The sequence below is a fragment of the Elephas maximus genome, chromosome 15, assembly GCF_024166365.1.
Source record: "Elephas maximus indicus isolate mEleMax1 chromosome 15, mEleMax1 primary haplotype, whole genome shotgun sequence".
Lineage (NCBI taxonomy): Eukaryota > Metazoa > Chordata > Mammalia > Proboscidea > Elephantidae > Elephas > Elephas maximus.
Window position 1 is genome coordinate 26,912,314 of NC_064833.1, and position 24,004 is coordinate 26,936,317.

Below are 24,004 nucleotides of genomic sequence, written 5' to 3' on the forward strand. Positions count from 1 at the left end.
AAAATTTCCTCTTACTTTGTGGATTGCTACAAATAAAATTATTTCTGTGGAGCACCAAATTAAGGCAGCGTAGTTATTATGCATGAAAGCTACATGCTTTGAACTTCTGTCTTATTAAAGATCGTTTCACTGTCTAATGTCAGATACACTGTGCTGTAAAACTGCAAAATACGTGTTTTAGATAGAAGGGTTAGAAGTGAATAATGTCAGTCTGTAAAACGGTGTTTTATAATTAGCAAGTAATATGATGTTAATACCTGGATTTCCGGCAGTAGTTTCAGTTTGCTCACTCTGGGGACAACATCTGAGGGAAGCTGAGCTAGGCTGTCAGGAAGGCTCTAAAATGAAGATTATTGAGGCCTATATTTTGGAAGAATTCAGATTTTTAAACACACTTCCATTTCCCTCAAACAGTTATTTGTTAGGTTCTTAGTTATTTATAGTAAAGTTTATGTTTGGGCAGAACGAGCTGAACACTTTTCCTGGGCAGTGATTTTAGAAATAAAACAGATGTGTGAGCTATCTGAGTTTGAACTAATAGAACTAGAAATAAAACAGCCGATCCTAGTCCATGCTGTCTACTACGTCCTTGCAGCCGCACACCGTAAAGAAGACAAAAGATGGTAGGAAACAGCATGTGGGAAGATAATCTTGTTAACATCAATTTTTTTTTTTCCAGGAAAAATAATGTTACTAAAAATAGAAAAAAAGCAATCTGTGAAAAACTGGGTGATGATTTCAAAGAAACGATTGGGTTCAGGAATAAGGCTTAGCAGAGTTAATGTTCTTCACTTTATGAAGAGAACATTTAATAGACTTTTTGGCCAAATGCTGATCTCAGACATTTTGCCCATATACCAGATGTTGATGCAGAAACATGTCTGAAGATAAAGCAATTTATTAATATTTTTATGCTGAAATAAATATTGAACAGGCTTCCCCATATGTGTAAACTGAATAAAAGGACATCTGAAATTCCCCTTTTTACCCAAACATGCTTGTGTTGCTGAAATGCCTTTTGAGAGGTTCTTTCCTTGGCACTTGAACTGTGGAGACTAAAAGCTGTGGGAGATAAAATGCTGACTATAGAATTTCTTTAATGCAGTTTTGTCAGAAATTTGTAGTAAGCTAATGGCTTGTGTGGATTCTGATAAAAAGATGTTGGTAAATATGAGTAGTACGGGCAAGTAATCATTCAGGAATTATTTATATAAATCTATCATTTAAACTAATTGAAGTAACAGATGAGCAATTCATTAATATTCTTCAATTCATCTGGCCTCCCCCCGCCCCCACCACATTCAGGACAGTTGGTGGTTAATGATAGATTTATGACATTTTAGGCCAAGAAAAAGGGAACAGAAGCCAGAGTAGAGGATTTAAAGAACTCTGTGGCTTTGATCTATACTTTGGTTTGACCTGGATGGTTTTAAATAATTTGAACACACTTGACTGCAAATGTGAGATATATGGTTGGGGAAAAGAAATAATTTAAACAGATTCAAAGATTTTCAGTTCTGAGTTCAAATTATTGTCAACAGTTTGACATATATTTGGGGAAATAATTGAAATTTAGACATACCCACTTCTGTGTTGGAAACCCTGATGGCGTGGTGGCTAAGTGCTATGGCTGTTAGCCAAAAGGTCGGCAGTTCAGATCCACCAGGTGCTCCTTGGAAATTCTATGGGGCAGTTCTACTCTGTCCTGTAGGGTTGCTGTGAGTCAAAATTGACTCAATAGTAATGGGTTTGGTTTTTTTTTTTTTTTTGGTTACTTCTGTGTAAATTATATTACAATGAATAGTATTAAGATTAACTTTTATTAGAAATATTGTCAAACAAATTTTGTATGTGTGTCTGTGTGTGCCTGCTGCATAGTAAATAGAGGCCCCAGCAGGATAATGGAGGTAACTTTAAGTGTAGTACCCATCATAAAATCAGGACTGTCCTTTCTAAGTCTGTGGAATTTATGAGATTCTACCCCACGCACCTTGATGATGCAGCACGCACAACCCTGAAATCAGAAAACATGTCTGTTTGTTACCAAGAAAAACAAGAATAGATACAACGGCTAGCTCAGAGTTGATTGACTTGACTAGGATCTTAGTTTTTAATTTTTGGTTTCTCCTGCATGTTTTATGATTATGCTTAAAACTAAAAAAAAAAAAAAAGGATGTGGCATGATTGGTAAGCGGTTCATGTAATTTTTAACTACCTATGTTTTGCCTTTGAGGGTCACATATAGACAATAGTAGGACTAGAGATTGAGTTCTTCAAAAAGTAACTACAGCTTCTTTCTTTTAAATCTGTTTTATTATGCTTATATTTAAGCCATCAGTGAATGGAGACCTGCATTGTTGAATATGAACTTTGCTGTTTCATTAGGGCTTAATGCGCTGTGCATTGGTGCGTTGCGTCATCTTTATGGGGGAGCTCGTAGTCCTTAGATCAGGTTATAAAAGTAGGAGTCCTGTCAAGTTGTGCTTCCCACGGGAAAGTGTTTAAACCATCCGTGTTTATAAATGCTCACTATGTATATATTGCCCTTTCATATTAGCACCATAAACCTTTCCTGTTATTCTGCACTCATTATTCAGGGCTCCAAGAAGATAGCTATTGGATTCCATCTGTTAAATTCATTTAGTCCCTTAATAAAATTCTAAGGGTAACAGAAAAATTTCACCATTAACTTACCACTAACGGTCTTGTATTTAAGCTAGGAGAGCTACATTTCTGTTTTGTAAATATTTTTATCAGACTTGTCCAATGTGTCATGTTAGAAGCAGGAAGAACAGATTTTGGAGATAGGAAGTCATATTTTGTGTTTGTATTTCCAACATATTGAAGTGTATCAGCTTTATTAACATATACCAGTACATTCTTTTGAACAGGGGATTAGAGTTTGGTCTGAAAACAAAACAAAACAAAACCCTCAGGGAACATTAATCTCATTGTGGTCTACTTTGACTTTTCTTGAATTTTACTTCCAAATATTTATTTTTTGCCTTGGAGTTTCCTTTGATCTGGAATAGGAGGGAAGTTGTAGTTCTTAGCAGGTTCTGTTTCTTTGTTTTTCTGAGTTGAGGATGATTGCACTTTAGAAAAACTGGTGAATGAGACTTTAATCCATTCAGACTGTCTATATAGTAGAGAATGTTTGGCATATGAACCCATACATGTATTCAGGACTGTGTGTCTTTAACAAGTAATAAAGTGTGCAAAATAAAACATATGCCTACCCTAAGGCCATAAAATGAAGCAAAGTTTTGGCATTTACCAGGTCGTTTTCGTCAGTGTAGATGGCTGAGCTGGATAATGTAGCCACCTGACTAGAGTATCTTGACCATCTTCTTGAACGCTTTTTGGATAATGTAGCCACCTGACTAGAGTATCTTGACCATCTTCTTGAACCCCTTTACCTGCCTGAGAGTGAAATCTCCGTTCGACTTTGTTACATGAGGGCCAGCAAAAAAAAGTCAGTCCCTTTTTGACTTCCTGTTTATTTGCCATTGTTTGAAGAACATATATACCACTATTTAGAATATCTGCATTTCTTCACAGGCTGAGTGTTTAGAAGAAGAAATCATGGTTATTGGTGCATCCAATCAAATTTAGCACTATTCAACTCTTAATAAAAGTTATCTGTCAGATAGTTGCTCTGCTGATCATATCAAATCAGCAGATTATACAGTGCTTATTCTTAGGCTGTTATAATTACAGCATACATGCGTCTATTGAAAACACAAATACGTAAGTCATGTCCCCACTCCAGGGGAGTTCACAGACAGAGTACTTCCCCTTCCTTTTCTGATTTCTTCATTGAGTCTAGTTATGAGAATCATAGATCTCTTCAATTCTTTCTAGTATTATTCTAAAATTCGAAGTGTTATCGGAAAATTCTTGTTTGCTTTTAATTGGAAGTCAAATGTGAAATTTATTTTGCTGGATTACTTCTAATTTGATCTATACTCCTTCCATTTGCTAGTTTGCATGTATCTTTTTTCCAATTTTGGAAAAAATTGCATGTAACTTTATTTTTCCAATTTTGCATTCACTTCTAACAGTAACTAACATTTACTGAGTGTTTCTTACATGTATATATGGATCTAAGTTCTTTGCATGTATTAATCAGTCTTCATAAAACCCGTGAAGTAGACACTATCACTATGCCCATTTTCAAAAACGCAAGGAAATTGAAGCATATAGGGACTGAAAATAACCTGCCCAAGATCACAGAGTTGAGTAACGGGAGGAAATGGAATGTAAACCAAGGTAGACAGGATAAAGAAGCCTATCTTCACAGCCACTATGATATATGGCCTCACCAAATACAAGACTTAAGTTTACTGCAGATAGAAAAGTAATAGAAGATAGGCCAGTTGCATGTAAGGGAGAAGATGTAAGACTGATGAACCTGGACTGTTTGATGCATACCAAGTGAATCACATTGAATGGGGGACTTCACTGATTTCTTTGAGATGGTCTGTTATCCATTTCATGTAGCGTAATGCCCTAGTGGCATAGTGGTTAAGTGCTATGGCTGCTAACCAAAGGGTCGGCAGTTCGAATCTGCCAGGCGCTCCTTGGAAACTCTATGGGGCAGTTCTACTCTGTCCTATAGGGTCGCTATGAGTCGGAATCGACTCGACGGCACTGGGTAGGGTGGGTTAATGCTGCTTTATTTGAACTTACTGGCATTACAGTTGAAACCATTGAAAGGCTAACTAATTTTGCTGATAGATCATTTAAAAAACATATTGTGATTAAATAATTATTGAGGTGTAAGGGGTGAATTCTGATTCAATCAAGTAGGGATGCAATGTTTTATCCCCAAATGAAGGGACTTTCCACCTGCACATTTGATTTGAGTTCATATTCCAGTCATTTAGAGGGCTTTGTTTTAGAAATTTATTAAATGACCTGAGAGGTTTCTTCTGCTCAGAGAGTTACTAGGCACAATTTAGGCTGGTTTTTCTATGAAGATTAAAGGTTGAGGAGATGCACTGAGCTCCCACTTCTGTTTTCCAAGGCTGTGTAATTAAAGTTTTATCCTCTGCCCACAAGTAAGCACAGGAATGGATGGGTGTGGAGACAGAACAAATCCTAAGGCCTTTAGAGTGTCTAATTTGAGCGCAGTGCATACCTCAGCCATGCTTAGAGCTGTCTGTTCACTGGATTCTGAAAGTGAGCAAAGTGTGGGTCCAGTGAGCAGTTTGAGGAATTCAGAAATAGCCTACTTGTGTAGCATTTCTCCTTTAATGTAAGATTAAAGAACACCTGAATTCTTTCATGTGTCCGGTAACGTATTTGGGAATCTTACAATAAAGGATGGTTTACTTTAAGACCTGTTTTTCCAGCTGATGGGTAGCTCCACCTTGGTATTCCAGTGACACCTCAAAGTCAGCGTGTAAAGCTGAAGTTGTTAACTCCTTCCCCCAAACAACTATTTTTGCCCACTTTCTTCTCTACTCCCATATTTAAATCTGTCAGGCTGGAAATCTCAGAGTTAACCTGGATTTCTTTCTGATATTTATCTCTCCCCAAATAGTTGAATAGTTTATCCTACTCAGTCCTCCTTCATGCTTTTACTGCCTCCATCCTTAATATTTACTTAGTAAATTGTTACTGGCGCATTCGTTAAGCGCTAGGCTGCTTACCGAAGTGTCAGTGGTTCAAACCTACCAGCCATTCCATGGGAGAAAGATGTGGCAGTCTGCTTCCATAAATATTACAGCCTTGGAAAGCTTGTGAGTCGGAATTGACTCAACAGCAGCGGGAAACTGTTATTGGTTTCTTCTTTTTCCTTCTTTTCTCTTTTGTTTGGCTCTTTTCCCTTCTCACTTCCCTTTCCTCTCTCTTCTCCATTTCTGTTTCCTTTCTATTATTTTTTCTGTCTCCTTCCTCCTTCTCCGCCCTTCCTACCCTACCTTTCCTTCCTCTTTGTTCCTCCCTCCTTCCTTCTTCCCATCTTTCTTTCCTCAAGTCCCTCCATTTCTTATTATTTAAATTCTACTTATTGGTCAATTATTCTGTGTTTTATAGAAAGTATAGGGCCACCTTCTGTTAGTTTATATAATTAAATAGGTGCCATGGTGGCACAGTGGTTAAGAGCTCAGTTGCTAACCAAAAGGTCAGCAGTTCGAATCCACCAGCTACTCCTTGGAAACTCTATGGGGCAGTTCTCTCCAAGAATGCATTACTTTTCCAAATCATCTCTCACTATGCTTCTAGAAGGAATAGTAGTAAGAATAAGGCTAGCACATGTATAGCACTTATTACATAGCAGGTACCATTACATAGCAGATTCCATTTGAAGTTTGGTAATACCTGAATCTCCCTTTACTTTTCCTGAGAGTGTTTTATACTGTTTCACCCTCATTTGTGTTATTACTTGTTTTGTTTCCTCCATGTGAAATGCCTTTTTGTGAGCATTGCCCTTGAGGCTCATCTCAAATGCCCACCCAGCTGTCCAAAGCTCCACTGTTACCTCTTCCCAGAAGCCCTTACTGATCTGTCGTTCTGGGTGAGATGCTCCTCTTGCTCTCTGTTGTCGTGGAAGCTGGTACATCTCAGCAGAAGCACGAAGTACAAGTGTGCTGTCATCTGTTTACTTGTGGACTTTGTGTACTAAACTGTAGGCATGTTGGCATTTGGATTATGTCAGTTTTCTTTGTATCTCCAGTGCTTGGCACACAGTAGGTGTGCAACAAAGCCCTTCTCTGGTGAAAGTTTTACATTTTCAGTGATTAGACTCTCTATTTTCCTACCAAGATACCTTATAGAACACATATGCAATTTTTGCTCATCTCCATTATGAGCCACTGGCAGCAGTGGGTCAGATGCAGGAGAGCGGTGCCATGGTTAATGCGCTCAGCTTTCTAATCCACTTGCATTACCTTTTCTGTTTTGTGTTGTGTTCCCCCTAAATTACAGAGACAGGCTTTAAGATTTATTGGTATTTTATCAGCCCAAATGCCAGATAACTGTAGAGAAATTAGTTCAGAATTATGCTGTGTAAAAGGAGAAAACCAGTTTGGGATAGAATATTTATTATTGTAATCCAAAAAGCAGATTATGAACATGTGCATAATTAAGAACATGCAGTATTTCTCCCTTGAATTTGCTTGTTTCTCCTTATACGAATTTAAATTTCTTCCCCCTTCAAAAAATAAAAATGTAGATTGGTTGGCTTTTGAAGTTCCAGGTGAGAACATCACTTACCGGAGTTACTATTGTGACATAAGAATAATCTTATCTGTGTCCTGAGACTGAGAAGATTGTCATCTAACTAGATTCGTTGTCTTTTTTTTAAATGTTTTCAACAAAAATTGTAACATGGAGGTTCGCTGTATATTCTGAAATGTTTTTTGAAATACTGTATAATGCAGAAACATTCCATAAGCAAATTAGAAAATTAATTCTGACTATTTTTTTCTTCCAAGATTGACCCTTAGAGATTTCAAGTTATTTGAAACGTATTTCAACAGTGATTTTTTAACAAGTTAGCTTTTTATTTCTCAGATTTTGCTTTTTTGACTATCAGCCCATAACCTTAAGTCCTCTTAAATTAGTGCCTTCATAATTGTCTCTGTTGCTATCAATTTTGATACTTGAAAAGGAACCACGTCTGAGGAGAAGTTTGTGTGTGGTTCAAACAAAACTTTTTACATTGAAAATAAGTACATGTGCAAAAGTGGCATTTTAGGAGGTCTGAGTTTTTTTTTTTTTCCCTCAAAATATTTTCTTTTGACATATTTTTTAGATATTATTCTTATTAGTTTTTGCTCCACAGGAGGTAAAAAATAAATTGAGGTTAAGGACCTTGAAAAAGACCCATTTTTATATGGTCGACCTCTGCACTGAAACATTTTGTGTGAAGATATGTGTTAGTAAGTTAGAAATGAAAACCATGGAGAATACTACATGCAGGAAATAGTTTTTAAAACCAGTGTTAGAGTAAAACCCATTGTAGGCCTCAGTCAGTTAAGATCAATTTAAAATTTGCTCATTGTTAAGCCTTAATAGCTATGTTGGGTGTTTCTCTCTATATAACTCTGACTCACAAGCAAATGGCTCCATAGTCCTTTGCTTTGGGGAGAGAGATGCATTTTGTACTTTTTTGGAAGAAGTCCATATATGTCAAGCAGAGCCTTTGATACTGGGACCATGAATTACTATCACTTCCTTATCTCAGGTGACTCAGGGGCCTTGGTGTGAGATATTTCTCTTCATGTTCACATCTCATTTAATGAGTTCATTCATTAATTCATTTATTCAACCAAATGTATTGAGTCCCTCTCTGCTTCCCAAAATTATTAGTTTTGCAGTCAAAGAAGGGATATAAAAGGAAGCATTAACTTAGTAACGGCAGAAAATAACCTTCAGGTTTACAGCTAAGAATACTGGGAGTGACAAGTTTATGTTACTGAATGACTTCGCCATTTTCCCCTTCATTTAGGCTGCTCCTCCCATTGACAGGAGGAATAAAGGTTTATTTTATTACATAATAATCCCATCCGTGTAAATATTACTGTAGAGCGTGCTGTCCAGTATGATAGCCACTAGCCACATGTGGCTATTTCAATTTCAGTTAGGTAGAATTAAACGAATAAAAAATAAAAATCACTTAAATAAAATTAAATGAAACACAATCAGTTCTTCAGTTGCACTAGCCCTATTTCAAGGGCATGTGGCTGCCATATTGGACAGAACAGATTATAGAGCATTTCCATTATTGCAGAAAATTCAGTTGGAGTGCACAGCCCTAGAGCTTGCAAATAATCTTCAGATACATTCTCTCACTTGATCCTCAAAATAATTCTATGAAATGGCAAGTTATACAGTATTATTTATATTCATATACCTGAGGAAGGTTAAATGATGTGTCTTTTCATGGAATTTAACTTAGAGAACTTCCCTTGGGAGGAAATGATGGAAGCACAAATAAATACAAAAGAGTAAATGACTTTTGTGTACAATTTTGGATCTTAACGTGTAAGTATCTTAAGATAGAAATGTGGTCTAGTTTGTTCCTTGGTGTATCCCCAGTGTCTGTCACAGAGCCTGGTACAAGCTGAGTCTCAGTAGTTACTGACTACATGAATGAATAGATGTCATTTTTGGCCCAAGCTGACTTTGTGGTTTCATACATTTCTTAAAATGTGGATACCCATATCAAAGAAACTGCTGGATTAATGGGCTGTAATTGAAGTTCTGGTTAGCAAAAAAAGAAAGACTGAAAGCTGTATTCTGCTTGTGATCTCTTCTTAGTATAGTTGCAGCTTGGGGAGGATAAGTTTTTTTTTACTTGCTGGATTCAACCATTTGAAAAGTTTGAAATCATTCTCTGAATGCGTAGGCGCTGTTTCCTGGCAATGAGTTTCAATAAAATGTTGCTACAGGCACTTATTTTGCATAACTCTTGTTCTGTGTATGTGTGCATATGTACTTAACCTAGAAAATAAGTTTTGAAATTAATATTTGTGGGTCATGAAAATAAAATGACAGTGGCCAATAGTCATATGTACTGTCTTCTAAAAGAATAACTTATATTTTATTTTACAATGGCATTTCTATAATACGCATCAATTATGTTTCCCTCTGACTTAAGTGTACATCTGACATTGTAGAAAGTATAAACATGGAAACAAATATAGCCTTTATATCTTCCTTTTGAAAGAGAAAAGGCATCAAACACTGGGTAATTATGTAAGTATTACCAAGACTAAGTAAATTTACAAAATTAGATTTTATGATACGCAAGTCTTAATATCAGTTCTTTGTAATATATGATACTGATACAATATACTGCTATTTACCGAGAAGACAAAAAGATAATGTAGAGAAGTGTCAAAATTGTCATTGAGATCCTTGAGTTTTTGTTTATTTGTTTGTGTGGTTTTTGAAAGAGTGTTCAGTAGTATAAAAACACTCTTTAGCATCACTAAAGTCTGTGGCCACTAAAAGAATCCTAAATAATGGATGGTTTTCCATGGGTAAAAAACACAATGTTGAGACACATGGCAACCACCAACGTAAAAGACCTAGTGCAGTTTCTATGGTAGCTTAGTTAATCCTAAACAAAATGTTTGCTAGCTCTTTTTTTATAAGAGCCTTTCCTGTTATGGTCATTCTTAGTCTGGATTTTCTGACTCTTCAAGTTGTTGTCAAATACTGGAAGAGATGGTGTGATGTTTAGTAATAATTTAAATTCATTTCAACAGTTTATGTAGAGGGATTTCTTAAGAATATGTGCACTCCTCATTCAGCTCTTTTGCTGCAGACACTGAACATGAGGCTTGATGATTGCAAAACCAAGGAAACAGTGATGATGTGTCGTGGTTTCTTGGGAATCCCTGTTCTACAAGCAGAAGTTCAAGACATTTTATATTTGGAAAGCTTGGCAACCCTGAAGCAATGTGGTAGCTAAAACAAAGGAAATTTGTGTCTCTAGATTTTGCATGCTTGCTTGCTTTGCCTATTAGAGAAGAATGGGATGCTCCTGGATTGACTGCCTTGATGCAAGTTTGAAGTTGCTGAGTTGGTGGCATCACATTGAAATGTTTTGTATGTTGAAGTTAAGATTTCTTCCTACTTCTGGCCACTTGGGGAGTATATGTAGAAACTTTGCAATTTTATGCATTATTTGTCAATCCAAGTTTTAGTTGCTTTAATCACTTGTGTTAAAATGGTGAATAAACTGTGTCCTTCAGTAGTGTGGCTTTGACATCCTCACACCAGTGATTGATTGCCAGGGTTGACTCCTGAGAGAGTGCCTCATTCCTCGCTTTCTGGCTAGATGATGCTCAGCTATTGACTGAGTGAAATCTGTGTACTTGGTATGGTGGATATAACCAAAAAAACCCCAGCGCCGTCGAGTCGATTCCGACTCATAGCGACCCTATAGGACAGACTAGAACTGCCCCGTAGAGCTTCCAAGGAGCACCTGCCGGATTTGAACTGCCGACCCTTTGGTTAGCAGCCGTAGCACTTAACCACTACGCCACCAGGGTTTCCATGGTGGATATAGACATGTCTTAAGTGAAACATTATCATCCTTCAATTAAAGCCTGTTGGAGACCTTCATAAATTATTGTCTTAATGTACAGCAAATGTTATTTATGTTAATGTACATTTCCTAGAACTGTGATACTGAAAATAAAATTGGAGACTTTCCAAATTGACAAAGTTGTTGACCAGAGAGGTTAAGTAACTTGACTAAGGTCTCACCTCTCTTTGAGTGGCAGAATGAAGACTTCAGTCTCAGTCCTGTACAGTAGGAATGCAAACATATTTCTCAGTGAACCAAAGGAATATTATTTGTGTTTCAAGGAGAACCTTTAAAATGATTTTGAAATGCCTGAGACTTTTCTCATGAGGCGATTTGGATATGAGTGGTGATCACACGTGTCATTTTTGAGCAGCTGTTGAAGAAGGCAGAACATGATCATGCCACTTAATATATTACATCTGGTTGCTGGAAGACTTCTCTGATAGTTGGGAGAGGAGATCTCTCCCTCTTTGGAGCATTTCGGTCAAAAACTCTGTTATGAATTTCTGTAGGTCAGTGAAGGCGTTTAGTTGGGATGCCCATTGAGGTGCATATGCAAAGGGAGTCAGAATGTTATACGAAGTACTCTTTAAAGGTGTTCATAACCCCATGTCTTAGTTTCTTAGTGCTGCTGTAACAGAAATACCACAAGTAGGTGGCTTTAAGAAACAAAAATTTATTTTCTCAAAGTTTAGGAAGCTAGAAGTTTCAATTCAGGGCACCAGCTCTAGGAAAAAGCTTTCTTTCTCTGTCAGCTCAGGGATAAGGTTTTTGTATCTTTTCAGTATCTTTTACTTGGTTCCTTGGTGACTTTCCCCTCCATTTGGGCTTCTTCCTCTGTGCCTAATCTGCTCTTTTTGTATCTCAAAGGTGATTGGCTTAAAACACACCCTACACTGATACGGTCTCAGTAACGTAACAGAGTCCTATTCTCAAATGTGATTACCTCTACAGGTGTGGGGATTTAGGATTTACAATACATATTTTTGGGAGACATAGTTCAATTCATAACACTCCAATACTATGTAATTTCATAGTTTGGGAAAAAAAGAAGAGCAGTTGTGATTTTCATCCTGTGAATTGCTGGTCTTTGGAAATCCCTATGACCCATCCACAGGAGGGGTTGGGTCCTGTGCCATGAGACATAGCCTTAATCAAATAAGGCCCTTGGGGATTTTCTTCTTTTCATTTTGTCATAGAATAGGAAACATTTTAAACTGTCCACACTGGTCCTCCTTCATCATCAAGATTTCCTGCCCACTCCATTCATTTTATTTTTAATTTATTTGTGATTGCTAGGACTTCAATTATAAGCCATTTTGTGTGGTCATTTTAACACCTTTATTTTACCCAAAAGGTACAGTAGGCCATCTCTGCCTGCAGCCTCTTTGCTGTAGGAACTAAACAGAAGATTTCCTTGGGGAATGTCTGCATTGAGTAATCTCTGAGCAATTGACTCTGGTTTTGACGGTAACCCTTAAGCATGGTGAAAAGAAATTCCACGTGATTTGGTTGCTTCTGCAAGAATGCGATTTGAGGGAGGAAATAGTAAAACTTACTCCGTTGAAAAAAAAATTTTTTAAGTATATATTATTAAATCTCTTGAATTAGTTACAGTGCTTTCATTACTTACCTTCATCTGTTACTTTGGCCTAAAATGTTTAGCATAATGAGCCTCTCAAAATGTAGCTACAGAGAAATGAGGAGTGAATTTATTTGGCCCTGATTATTCAAGTGATTTCATAGTAAGTGCTATTGTATTTTTTGATGTGGAATGCTTGGCAATATCACACGCCCCTTTCCCCTTGAGAATTCATTGAATTAATGACAAGTTTGAAGTAACATGCATCTCTTCTGCACCAGGTCACTTCAGGTGGAACATTCATTGGCATTGGACGGAAAACACCAGATTGCCAAGGAAACACCAAGTACTTCCGCTGTAAATTCTGCAATTTCACTTACATGGGCAACTCATCAACTGAACTAGAACAACACTTTCTTCAGACTCATCCTAACAAAATAAAGGCTTCTCTCCCCTCTTCTGAGGGTGCGAAACCTTCAGAGAAAAACTCTACCAAATCTATCCCTGCACTTCGATCCAGTGATTCTGGAGACTTGGGAAAGTGGCAGGACAAGATCACAGTCAAGGCGGGAGATGACACTCCCATTGGCTACTCAGTGCCCATCAAGCCCCTTGATTCCTCGAGGCAAAATGGTACAGATGCCACCAGTTACTACTGGTGTAAATTTTGTAGTTTCAGCTGTGAGTCATCTAGCTCAGTTAAACTGCTAGAACATTATGGCAAACAGCATGGAGGAGCGCAGCCAGGCAGCCTTAATCCAGAGTTGAACGATAAACTTTCCAGGGGCTCTGTCATTAATCAGAATGATCTAGCCAAAAGTGCAGAAGGGGAGCCAGTTTCCAAGGTAGACAAGGGCTCTAGTGGGGCTAAAAAGAAGGACTTCCCCAGCAAGGGAGCAGAGGATAACATGGTAACAAGCTACAATTGTCAGTTCTGTGACTTCAGATATTCCAAAAGCCATGGCCCTGATGTAATTGTAGTGGGGCCACTTCTCCGTCATTATCAGCAGCTCCATAACATTCACAAGTGTACCATTAAGCACTGTCCATTCTGTCCCAGAGGCCTTTGCAGCCCAGAAAAGCACCTTGGAGAAATTACTTATCCATTTGCTTGCAGAAAAAGTAATTGTTCCCACTGTGCGCTTTTGCTTTTGCACTTGTCTCCTGGGGCGGCCGGAAGCTCGAGAGTCAAACACCAATGCCACCAGTGCTCCTTCTCCACCCCCGATGTAGATGTGCTCCTCTTTCATTACGAGAGTGTGCATGAGTCGCAAGCGTCGGATGTCAAACAAGAAGCAAATCATCTGCAAGGATCAGAGGGGCAGCAGACTGTCAAGGAAAGCAAAGAACACTCATGTACCAAATGTGATTTTATTACCCAGGTGGAAGACGAGATTTCCCGACACTACAGGTAAGCCATACTGGGGAGGAGGGGAGTATCAAGAAAATGCAATGGAAGTAGAAGGAATCCAGACGCCTGATCTAATAATTGTTGGAAGTGATTCGGATGACTTGGGGAAGTGGTCGAACAAAATCACATAAAAGATCATTCATAAAATTGCTGATTATATTTTTATCGATTGATAACCACAGATTTTAATTTGGGCACTTGTTTCAGACCATTTACTTGTAGGTTTCTTACCTGTTTTATACCATTCGCTGAGTATATTTTTAAATTTGCAGCAATGCTGGCATTGCTGATGAGTTTATGAAATTACCACGACCCATTTATTTGTCCTTGTTAAATATGACTTCATACCCTTAATTTTTGACAACACAACTCTTAATTAAAGGTACCGCTATAATACATTCTGTTCACTCGCCCAACTGGGAATCAATCAGTTGAGAATGTGTTGCTTGTTTTCCTTTCAAAATGAGATTGGGCATTAGTCTAGCTTTGAGAAATTCCACAACATCCTTGTTTGGTCTCTAAATGGTAATCCGAAGGTGAGTGTTCTGTAATTTGTTTGATTTTAGATTTCTATACGTTCATTCCTCCAAGTGGATGAAAGTGCTTAAGCTATTTCAGAGTCCTAGCTAGAGCTAGGGTAGCTTAGTATTTTCCTTCTCCCTTCACCCTAGTATCTTTATAAACATTAGTTTTCCCAGATAATCCTTCATATTTTCTGGAGATGAATTTAGGACACAAGACTTGGTTTCATTTATGTGATCATTTCTTCATTAATTAATTAATTCCCAGAATACTCTCAGTGCCATGTATTGAAGATACAGGAGAAACAAGATAAGCATTGGCAGAGCCTTCATGGAACTTACAGTTTAGTAAAGAAGACAGACGCTTAATGGATCATTATCGGTGATAAGAATCATTAAAGATACAGGACAGTGTACTGTGGTTACGTGTAATGACAACCCAGCCTAATCTGGCAGATTAGGAAATGGTTCCCTAAGGAAGGAACATTGAAATGGATACTTGTATTATGAGTAGGATACAACATGCTCAGACATTACTTAGCAGTTATTGAGTGCTTTCTTGTTATTACGCCTCCAGGAATCAAAGTAAATTGCTTTACTATTTTTAAGTGATTTTCTATATGCAGATTCAATATCCAAGGAGCCTGGTGGTGCAGGGGTTAAGTGTTTGGCTGCTAATGGAAAGGTTGGTGGTTTAAACAGACTAGACGCTCCGAGGGAGAAAGATGTGGTAGTCTGCTTCCATAACGATCTACAGCTTTGGAAACCCTGTGGGGCGGCTCTACCCTGTCTTACAGGGTCGCTATGAGTTGGAACTGACTCTACAGCAACAGGGGTAGGGGTAGATGCAAAACCCTACTTTAAAAATCTAGTTATTTTGGTTTCCATACCAGTAGATGGTAAACATTTCCTCTCATTCTCTTTCAGAGTTGTGTTAGTGTGAATGTGTGTATGTTTGTGTTGTCAGTAACCAATAATGAAGCAGTTCATGTCCAACAACAGGCTAATAATGTTTGATGTTAATTCGAAGGGCAGTCTAATGTTCACAGTGAATCAAGATGTTCAGAAAACACTTACTTGAGATTTACACTGTTTAATTTATAAGGTCAGCCCCAGGAAAGACACAGTCCTAGAATCAAATATGTGTTCACACTTGCAGCGAGTGTTTCTGGCTCCTCTGATGTTGGCCACATGTTAATTTATCTCTGGGGCTAGCAGACATTAACTTCTTTCTGAGCTCTGCTAGCTGGATTTGTGGATATGTACGTGTTGTGCATTTACATTTGTTAGGTGATATAAAACTTAGATAACCTCTTTTTTTTGCCGAGGCAGCTTTCTTTTATCATGAGACAATCAGCCAGTACACACACACACCCCAGTACATCTGTCTACCAGATCACTTGGACAAATGGCTTTTCTTGAGGAAACAGGCCATTGATGAAAAACCTGTCTGGTAAAAGAGGGTTTCGGCACACTTTGGGTAAATGAAAAGTCCCCCAAGAAATAAAACTATAAGTAAAAATACTACTAAATAGTTTGAGTTTAGTCAATATTCAATAATGAAAATAAGCTTCAGAAGGAAAAGACTATTCTTATCTTTATCGTCACTGTCTCGGAGGAATACAGCTAGAATGCTCCTTAAAAGTGAAGATGGTGAGACTTCATCTCACTCACTTTGGACTTGTTATTAGGAAAGAACAGTCCCTGGAGAAGGACATCATGTTTTGTGAAGTAGAGGGTCATTGAAAAAGAGGAAGACCATCAGTGAGATGGATTGATGCAGTGGCTACAACAGTGGGCTCAAATGTACCTACTGTTGTGAGGATGGTGCAGGACGGGGCAACGTTTTGTTCTATTATACGTTGGGTCGCCATTAGTTGAAACCGACTTGGCAGCACCTAATGACGGTATAACTGCTGTATCTGCACCATTTAGCGCAGTGCCCGTATGGTTGATAGATGCTCAGTAAATATTTCTAAGTAAATGAAATCCTTGTTGAGTTTTTGACCACACAGTAGTTATGAATAAACTTAGATCTACAGGGTAAGTTACATTGTGATCTTTGACTAGTATATGGTCTTGGAACTTTTCTGTTTAAATGTTCACATGGTGATTAATTTTGCATTGAGACCTTTCTGAAGACCTAAGGTTTCACACCAAATGACAGTTATTTGTGCATTTTTAAATTTAAGTCAACCTTTCAATATTTTATCATTTTGATTTAAAAAATGAATAGCATCCCTAGGACGTTGAAATAGCCTTGTACATATTCTTAAAATCTCACGCAGTTCAGTGACCCTAGAGCCTTTCAGGTGCTGAGTTATTTGTCTCGAATTTGTTTATGAATTCTTGTAGAAATATCTGAAATTTGAAGACTTACAATTTCAGGAGTGATAGTTTGGCAGGGACGTAAAACAGAACTGTGCTGAAAGTTGAATAACGATGGAGGCCCCAGGGATAAGAAAGGAAATGCTCACATGGATGTTTAAAACTTGATTTGCTATCAAAGCATTTTCTCAAAAAGCCATATTTTGAAGATAGAATAAGAAAGAGGATAAGCATTTCCATATTGCAATAGTATCTTTCTGGTTACGGTTATGTTTATTCATATTATTCATGTTGGGAAACTTCCACCATAATTCTGTGTTATGACTGTGGCATATTCTAGGCTTTTGAGTGCTTTATATACAAGACTTATGGTATAGTAAAGAATTAGCATAAGCTGAGAACTGTACAATATGTGAAATCATGTAGTTATAAAAAATAACTAGAGCTGAGAAGCAGGAGAATTGATTTAAGAGCTCTGAGTGAAAACATCAGGATGGAGGCCTGTCCAAGGAGCCTTCTTTAAGAACCAGGTTTAAGCTGGGTTATCCTGTAGTAACTGGGACCAAATAGTCAATTCTCTTGTTTTATCCTTGCCTGTTATACCTCTAACTGACATCATGACTGAATTATTGTATTTCACTCTTGAATATGTTTCTTTAACTCCCATTTTCTTTATTATTTAATTAGACACTGTATCCATTCTCGAATTGACTACCATTTTCCTTATCAAAATTTTCAGTGTACAACCTATGTTTCTGGTGTAAGCTGTATGATGATCTCCTTAAAAACAGCTGTACTATACAAAACCTACTATTTAATGCATTGTCAAACTTCCATTAACTAAAGGAAATTTCTAAAGCTCTTCTTCTCCCCTCACCAGTAATGAGCTAAACTCAGTCTGAAGAGAAGTGAACAGTAAACAAGCAGTAATGTGAGGCGGTACTAAGAGCAAATGGCATATTATTGCTGGAGTTGATCATGGGGTCAAGCTTAGAGTCAGTGGCGGAGAGAGGGTGTTGAGTTCGTTTCACTTTGAGCTGGGGCCTTGAAAGTGGCTAAAATGATTTCACATTGATATCTTATTTTAGTGTCCGGCAAGAGTAAACACAGTGGTCTGCATAGGAAAGTATGCTGATTTGGCCTCCAAGATGTCCATGGACTAAGATAACTTTACATGAGCTCACTATTTAAAAAAAAAAAATTGCACACATTGAGGAATAAACCAGCATAAGCAAAATCAGTAGAAATCACAAATAATAAATTTAGATACTCAGGAACTTCAGATATAGGAGGTTACAGTCACAAAATAATAAATATTGAATGTTGAAGGAAATAAAAATTAGAACTAGAAAACAGTATAAGCAATAACAGACTTGGAATGAACCGGAAGATTAAAAAAATTAGCATATTTTTGAATTGAAAAACAGAATTGTTGAAACTTAAAGCATAATGAATAGGTTAAACACTGTAAGAAAATTCTAGAGAATGAGTTAATCAGATATTAGATCTGAAGACATTACCCAGATTGTACAAGGGACAGCTACCACATCTTTTGGACTTGGAGTGGCTGGTGGGTTGGAATCACTGGCCTTTGGGTTAACAGCTGAGCTTCTAACCGCTGTGCTACCAGGGCTTCACGTAAGAGATGGAGGAGATGGAAAAGTATCAAAGATGGATAGTGAAATATGGAGGTACAATGAGCTGTTCTAACATTTATCTAATCAAATCCCCGCAAGAAACGACTAGAGAGAATGGAGCACAGGCAGTCAACATTTGAATTTAAGATGGCTGATGATTTTCCAGAACTGATGAAAGGCATGAATACACAGATACAAAAAATCATAGCATACACTAAGTAGGACAAATAAAAATCAATTCAATCATAGACACATAGTAGTAAAAGTAAAGAATGTCAAAGCAGCGAGGTCCTTAAGAGTAGCTAGAGAGAAAAAAACAGATCAGCTACCTAGAAAAGATAGATTGACAGCAGATTTTTTATCACCAACAATGGAAACCAGAAGAAGGGGGAAACTAACGTTTTTTGCGGGGCGGGGGGGACCAACTGTCAACCCAGTATTGTACACCTGTTAAAACTTCTAAGAATAAAAGCAAAGCAAAGACATTATTAGATAAGCAAAGACCAGGGAAACCTGGATAAGTCTAAACGAACATAGCCTGCCTAATGCATGCAGTTTAAAAAGGGATAGAACTAAGATATTGGGAAATGCTGTTCTGAGAACTTGAAGGGAAGATGGTCAGGATTAAGACGTTCTAATGTCCTTGAATTCTATGGAAAGTGAGTTAGGATTATGTAATGTATACTTGGAAATTTTTAAAGATAACCAGTGAAAAAAATAGGAGTCTTCCATAACTTCCACAGCTATAGAGGAGAAAAATGGTATCATAAAATAAAGGACATTCATAAAATGCAATCTGTTTTTTAAAAATAGCAGTGACAAGGGAGGATACCAAAAGAAACATCTGAATAATTGGATGAATAAAATGACAAAAGGAAGGTGATTAAAAAATACACAGATATTAAAGCTCTTAATGGATGTATGTGGATTAAACCTCCGAGTTAAGGGATATTATCAGACTGTATTTAAGAAAAGAAAAGAAAATGATATCTTTTTACAGAATACTTAGCCAAAACATCAGGCTATGAAAAGTTTGAAAGAAAAGAATAGTCTGAGTTTTACCAGCAAATTTAAAACAAATGAAAAATTGAGATAGCTTCATTAATCTCATGCAACATAGATTTTAAGACAAGCGTATGAGGGAAAAAAATGAGTCATCATCACATAATAAGAATTTGAATTCATCAGGGAATGATAAAACAGTTCAAAATACATAAAATGTAAATAATTATGAACACGCAAAGCAAAAATTGATAGAGAATTACAGGGAAATATGACAAATCACAATCACAGTTGAAAATTTTAAGAAACCTGCTTTTTGTCAAGCAGACAAAAAATTATTCAAGATGTGAAAGACTTAAACAACGAATGAAACAATTTAATGAACTCTGCACCCAACAATTAGAGAATATACGTGCTTTTCAGGCAGATATAGGATATTTATAAAAAGGGACATATATTAAGCCACAAAGAATTCAGATTTTAGAAAATTCATTATCATATGGAACAATTTGTGCAGTTAAGTTAGATCTCAGTAATGAAAAGATAAGGACAGAGGAGGTTACACAAGGCGAATACTAACAAAAGACAAAATGAGGTCACTTTATTCATCTCAGTAAACACAAACTCTAAGACAAAAGGCATTATAAGGGGTAGGAAGTATCAGTACATAAGGACTTTGGAAAGTGAATTTGGTAAATTCTGGCAGTGTGAGATGCTCATATTCCCAATGACTATATAATTTCCCTCCCCAGAAGAAAATCTTTTGCACAGGCACGCTGGGAAACCTGTGCAGAAACGTTCGTAGTGGTAATTTTTTGAAAGAGCAAAACAAACCCAAACAAAAATCTATCAAAAGCAAAAACAAACATCTGTCCACATGAGATTGATTAAATTGTAGACTTTTCACACAATGAAATATAAAGCAGTAGGGAATTTGAATAAATGACGGTTGAATAGAGCATGGATGAATCTTACAAGCATAATTTTGGGTGAATAAAAACAAATGGAAAAAGATGTCTTGCAGCCAGATACCATTTTATATAAGTTCAAACACTAGCAAACTATGTGCATATATTTGTATGTATACATTCACATGCATACCATATACATATATTCATATACATGTATTCAGCTGTAGCGTGCGCGCGCACACACACACACACACACACACACAAGGAGTCCTGGTGGCACAATGGTTGAGCACTTGGCTGCTGACAAAAGTTTGTCAGTTCAAACCCACCAGCAGCTCCGTGAGACAGAAGATCTAGTGATCTGCTGCCTTAAAGATTCCAGCCTAGAAAACTCTCTGGGACAGTTCTACTGTCATATAGGATTACTATGAGTCAGAATCTACCAGATAAGCACACAACAAATATATATACGTATGTGTGTGTATATATGTGTGTGTGAATATATTTGTAGGTAAAGAAATATATTACACAGACCATTCAGGATGGTGGTATGTAGCATTACAGTGACTACGATTTGAGACAGTGGGATGGAAGGAGCACAAAGTCTATGATTATGTTCCAGTTTTCATTTTGTTTGAAAACCTAGAAGATACACACACACTTCTGTGTGTCGTTAACATTAGATGACAAAATTTTAACATAAATGACAGAAGACATGGCCCCTGGACTCTCTGTTAGCCCAAAACTAAAACCATTCCCAAAGCCAGCTCTTCAGACAAAGATTAGACTGGACTATAAGACATAAAATGATACTTGTGAAGAGTGTACTTCCTAGCTCAAGTAGACACATGAGGCTAAATGGGCAGCTCCTGTCTGGAGGTGAGATGAGGAGGAAGAGAAGGACAGGAGCTGGTTGAATGGACATAAGAAATACAGGGTGGAAAGGAGAAGTGTGCTGTCACATTTTAGGGAGAGCAACTAGGGTCATATAACAATGTGTATAAATTTTTGTATGAGAAACTGACTTGAACTGTAAATTTTCACTTAAAGCACAAAAAACAAAACAAACTGCATCCTAATTTTGGTTACCCAAGATAAAGAAGTATGTTAATTATTAATCAATTTTATTCATAGTAAAGAGCTTACATTTTTTAACTTGTTAGTTGCACCTAGCTAATAAAATTTGTGACGGGGCCACAATATAATATTTCACACAGTGATGTGCTGAATATGATCTCTTGTATCTGGGATACTTTGCAAATCAAATTAAACTTCAGTAAAAGGAAAAATAGATAAAATGAGGCATCAGTTCACATCAATATGACACATGTCCAATAAACACAAGAATAAATGCTCAGTATTATTGAAGAACAATAATATAATTATTGTCTGTCTGCAAATATTAAAAAAATGTCATTGTTGGCCAGAATGTGGAAATATGCACATGTTTTTTCATAATATATATGATGACAAGCACCTGTTCCTTAGGAGACTTATGAATATATTTTTAAACTTTTAAACAGTGTTGAAATCTTTTAGATATAAAATATGTAAACTCTGGCTGAAGGAAATAACACTGGATATAGTAGGTGGTCAAATTAATGTAGGCACTGCTCAGTCTCATTCTTAAAAGAGCTCTGGGAAAGAACATGGACTGTGCGCTCTGCTAACTCTGAAGAACAGATTTTCATGATAAGCACTTAATTATCAACACATCTGAAAAAGCTAAGTACACAGTGCATTAGTACAGAGTTTCTAAAAGGGTGAGGGCCACGATGGTTACATTTAGATTTGTGTATGTTACCTGTCATGCTCTTTCAAACAATACATAATAAATCAGTTGCTTGTAATACTTTGAAATGACCATAATAGTTCAAGTTGGAAATTCCCATTGTGAGACAAAACGATATCTAGGCTATTACGGTCCATCAAGGAAACAACACACAGTTGCGTCATCGTTATCTTTATTTAGTGTGAGGAGCCCTGGTGACGCAGTGGCAGAGTGCTGCTAACCAAAAGGTTGCTGTTTTGAACCCACCAGCCACTCCTCAGGAGTAAGATGTGACAGTCTGCTCCTGTGAAGGTTATACCCTTGGAAACCCTATGGAGCAGTTCTGCTGTGTCCTACAGGATCACTATGAGTCAGAATCGATTCAACGACAATGGGTTAGGTTTTTGGTTTGGTCTTTTGTGTACATTATTTTTTAGAAATTTCAGATTTAATAATGAGATTTAGTGATTAAATTTCAGATAATGTATTTTGTACAAAGCACCTGTCGAGTGTTGGAATAAGATAAGTTTTATCTGTGATTCCCATTTCATATTAGTTTGTATAAATTATTTTTCATTGCTTGCTTACTTTATATTTTATAGGAAGACTTATCTGTCTGTTTTGAACATTTGGTGATTGTATCTTTTTTTTAAGTGAGTCATAAATTGAGATTTTTCACGTATTACACTAGTTCTTTTTCTTCTGCTACTTGAAGATGAAAGTACCAACCAAAAAAAGTTGAATGAGTAAATACTAATGTCAGCTTAAAAATGTAAGATGAATGGACTGAATGGAATTTTGTTCATTCAAAATTTTGATTTCTCTTAGATTATATTCTATAGATTGCACCTGTCCACTTAGAAAAGGCTGTATGTTATATATAGCCTGACGAATCTTATTTTTCTTTAATGAGGTAAATATTATGTTTCTACCTTTTAAAAGATTAGTCTGATGACCCAGCTATAATTCCATCTTCTTCTTTGTCCCTTGAATATTCTTTTTGTTTGCTTTCACCATTCTGCAGTATCAGTCATCTCAAGTGCCACACATTGTAGACTTTTATACCAATAAAATACATATTACAAGAACGACTAACTTTATTAAGATGTCAGAGCTATTGACAATTATATTTAATTTTAATTATCTTCATTTCCCCCTATTTTGCGGTAATTTATCTATAAGTGTTTGAATCTATAATTACCAAAAGATAACTTTCCAAGTCTAATTGATTAGTATTTGTGATTTATTCATTTACTCTGATGCTCCATTTAGTCATCGAGGAAGGAAAACTATGGTTAAAAATGTTGAAGAAGTATAATTATTGAGAAAAAGTGAGCTTTTCTAATGATGGCATAAATCTCTGGAAGTTAACATTTAAAGGAGAAAAACAAAAACAAAGCGTCACTCAGAGCTGTACTTAACATATACTGTGGGCTGGTTTATTATGGAAATAGAAATAGCGAAATATTATCAGAGTAGATAGAATAAATGAGCAGCATCTTTCAGGTGATTTTTTTCTAAAAGCATTCCTCAGCCCCTTATAAATTATGAAAACAGTTTATAATCTCTACTAATGAATGAAATGCTACTCTTAGGATAAGTGCCACTGTGCACTGAAATATGGATGGATGCGAAATAAGTGCAACTTCAGAGCACATGAAAATTCTGTAAGCAGGTCAAGGAATAAAATAGCTTTTCTCACAGAAATTTTAAGTCACTGCAATGAAATACCATTCGGTCTTTTTAGCAATTTAATGTAGTTTTGCCTGGAGACGAAGGATGATTTAGCTC

General features: G+C 36.8%; 1 protein-coding gene across 5 annotated transcripts in view; it reads left to right on the plus strand.

Annotated features, from left to right (window-relative positions):
* TRPS1 (transcriptional repressor GATA binding 1) overlaps positions 1–24,004 on the plus strand; it is a 270,932-nt gene that overhangs the window by 53,080 nt on the left and 193,848 nt on the right. For all 5 annotated transcript variants that reach the window (XM_049854227.1, XM_049854225.1, XM_049854229.1 and 2 more), the window contains one exon: positions 12,914–14,043. In XM_049854227.1, coding sequence (XP_049710184.1) covers positions 12,914–14,043 — 1,130 coding nt within the window. The remainder of the gene's footprint in view (positions 1–12,913; positions 14,044–24,004) is intronic.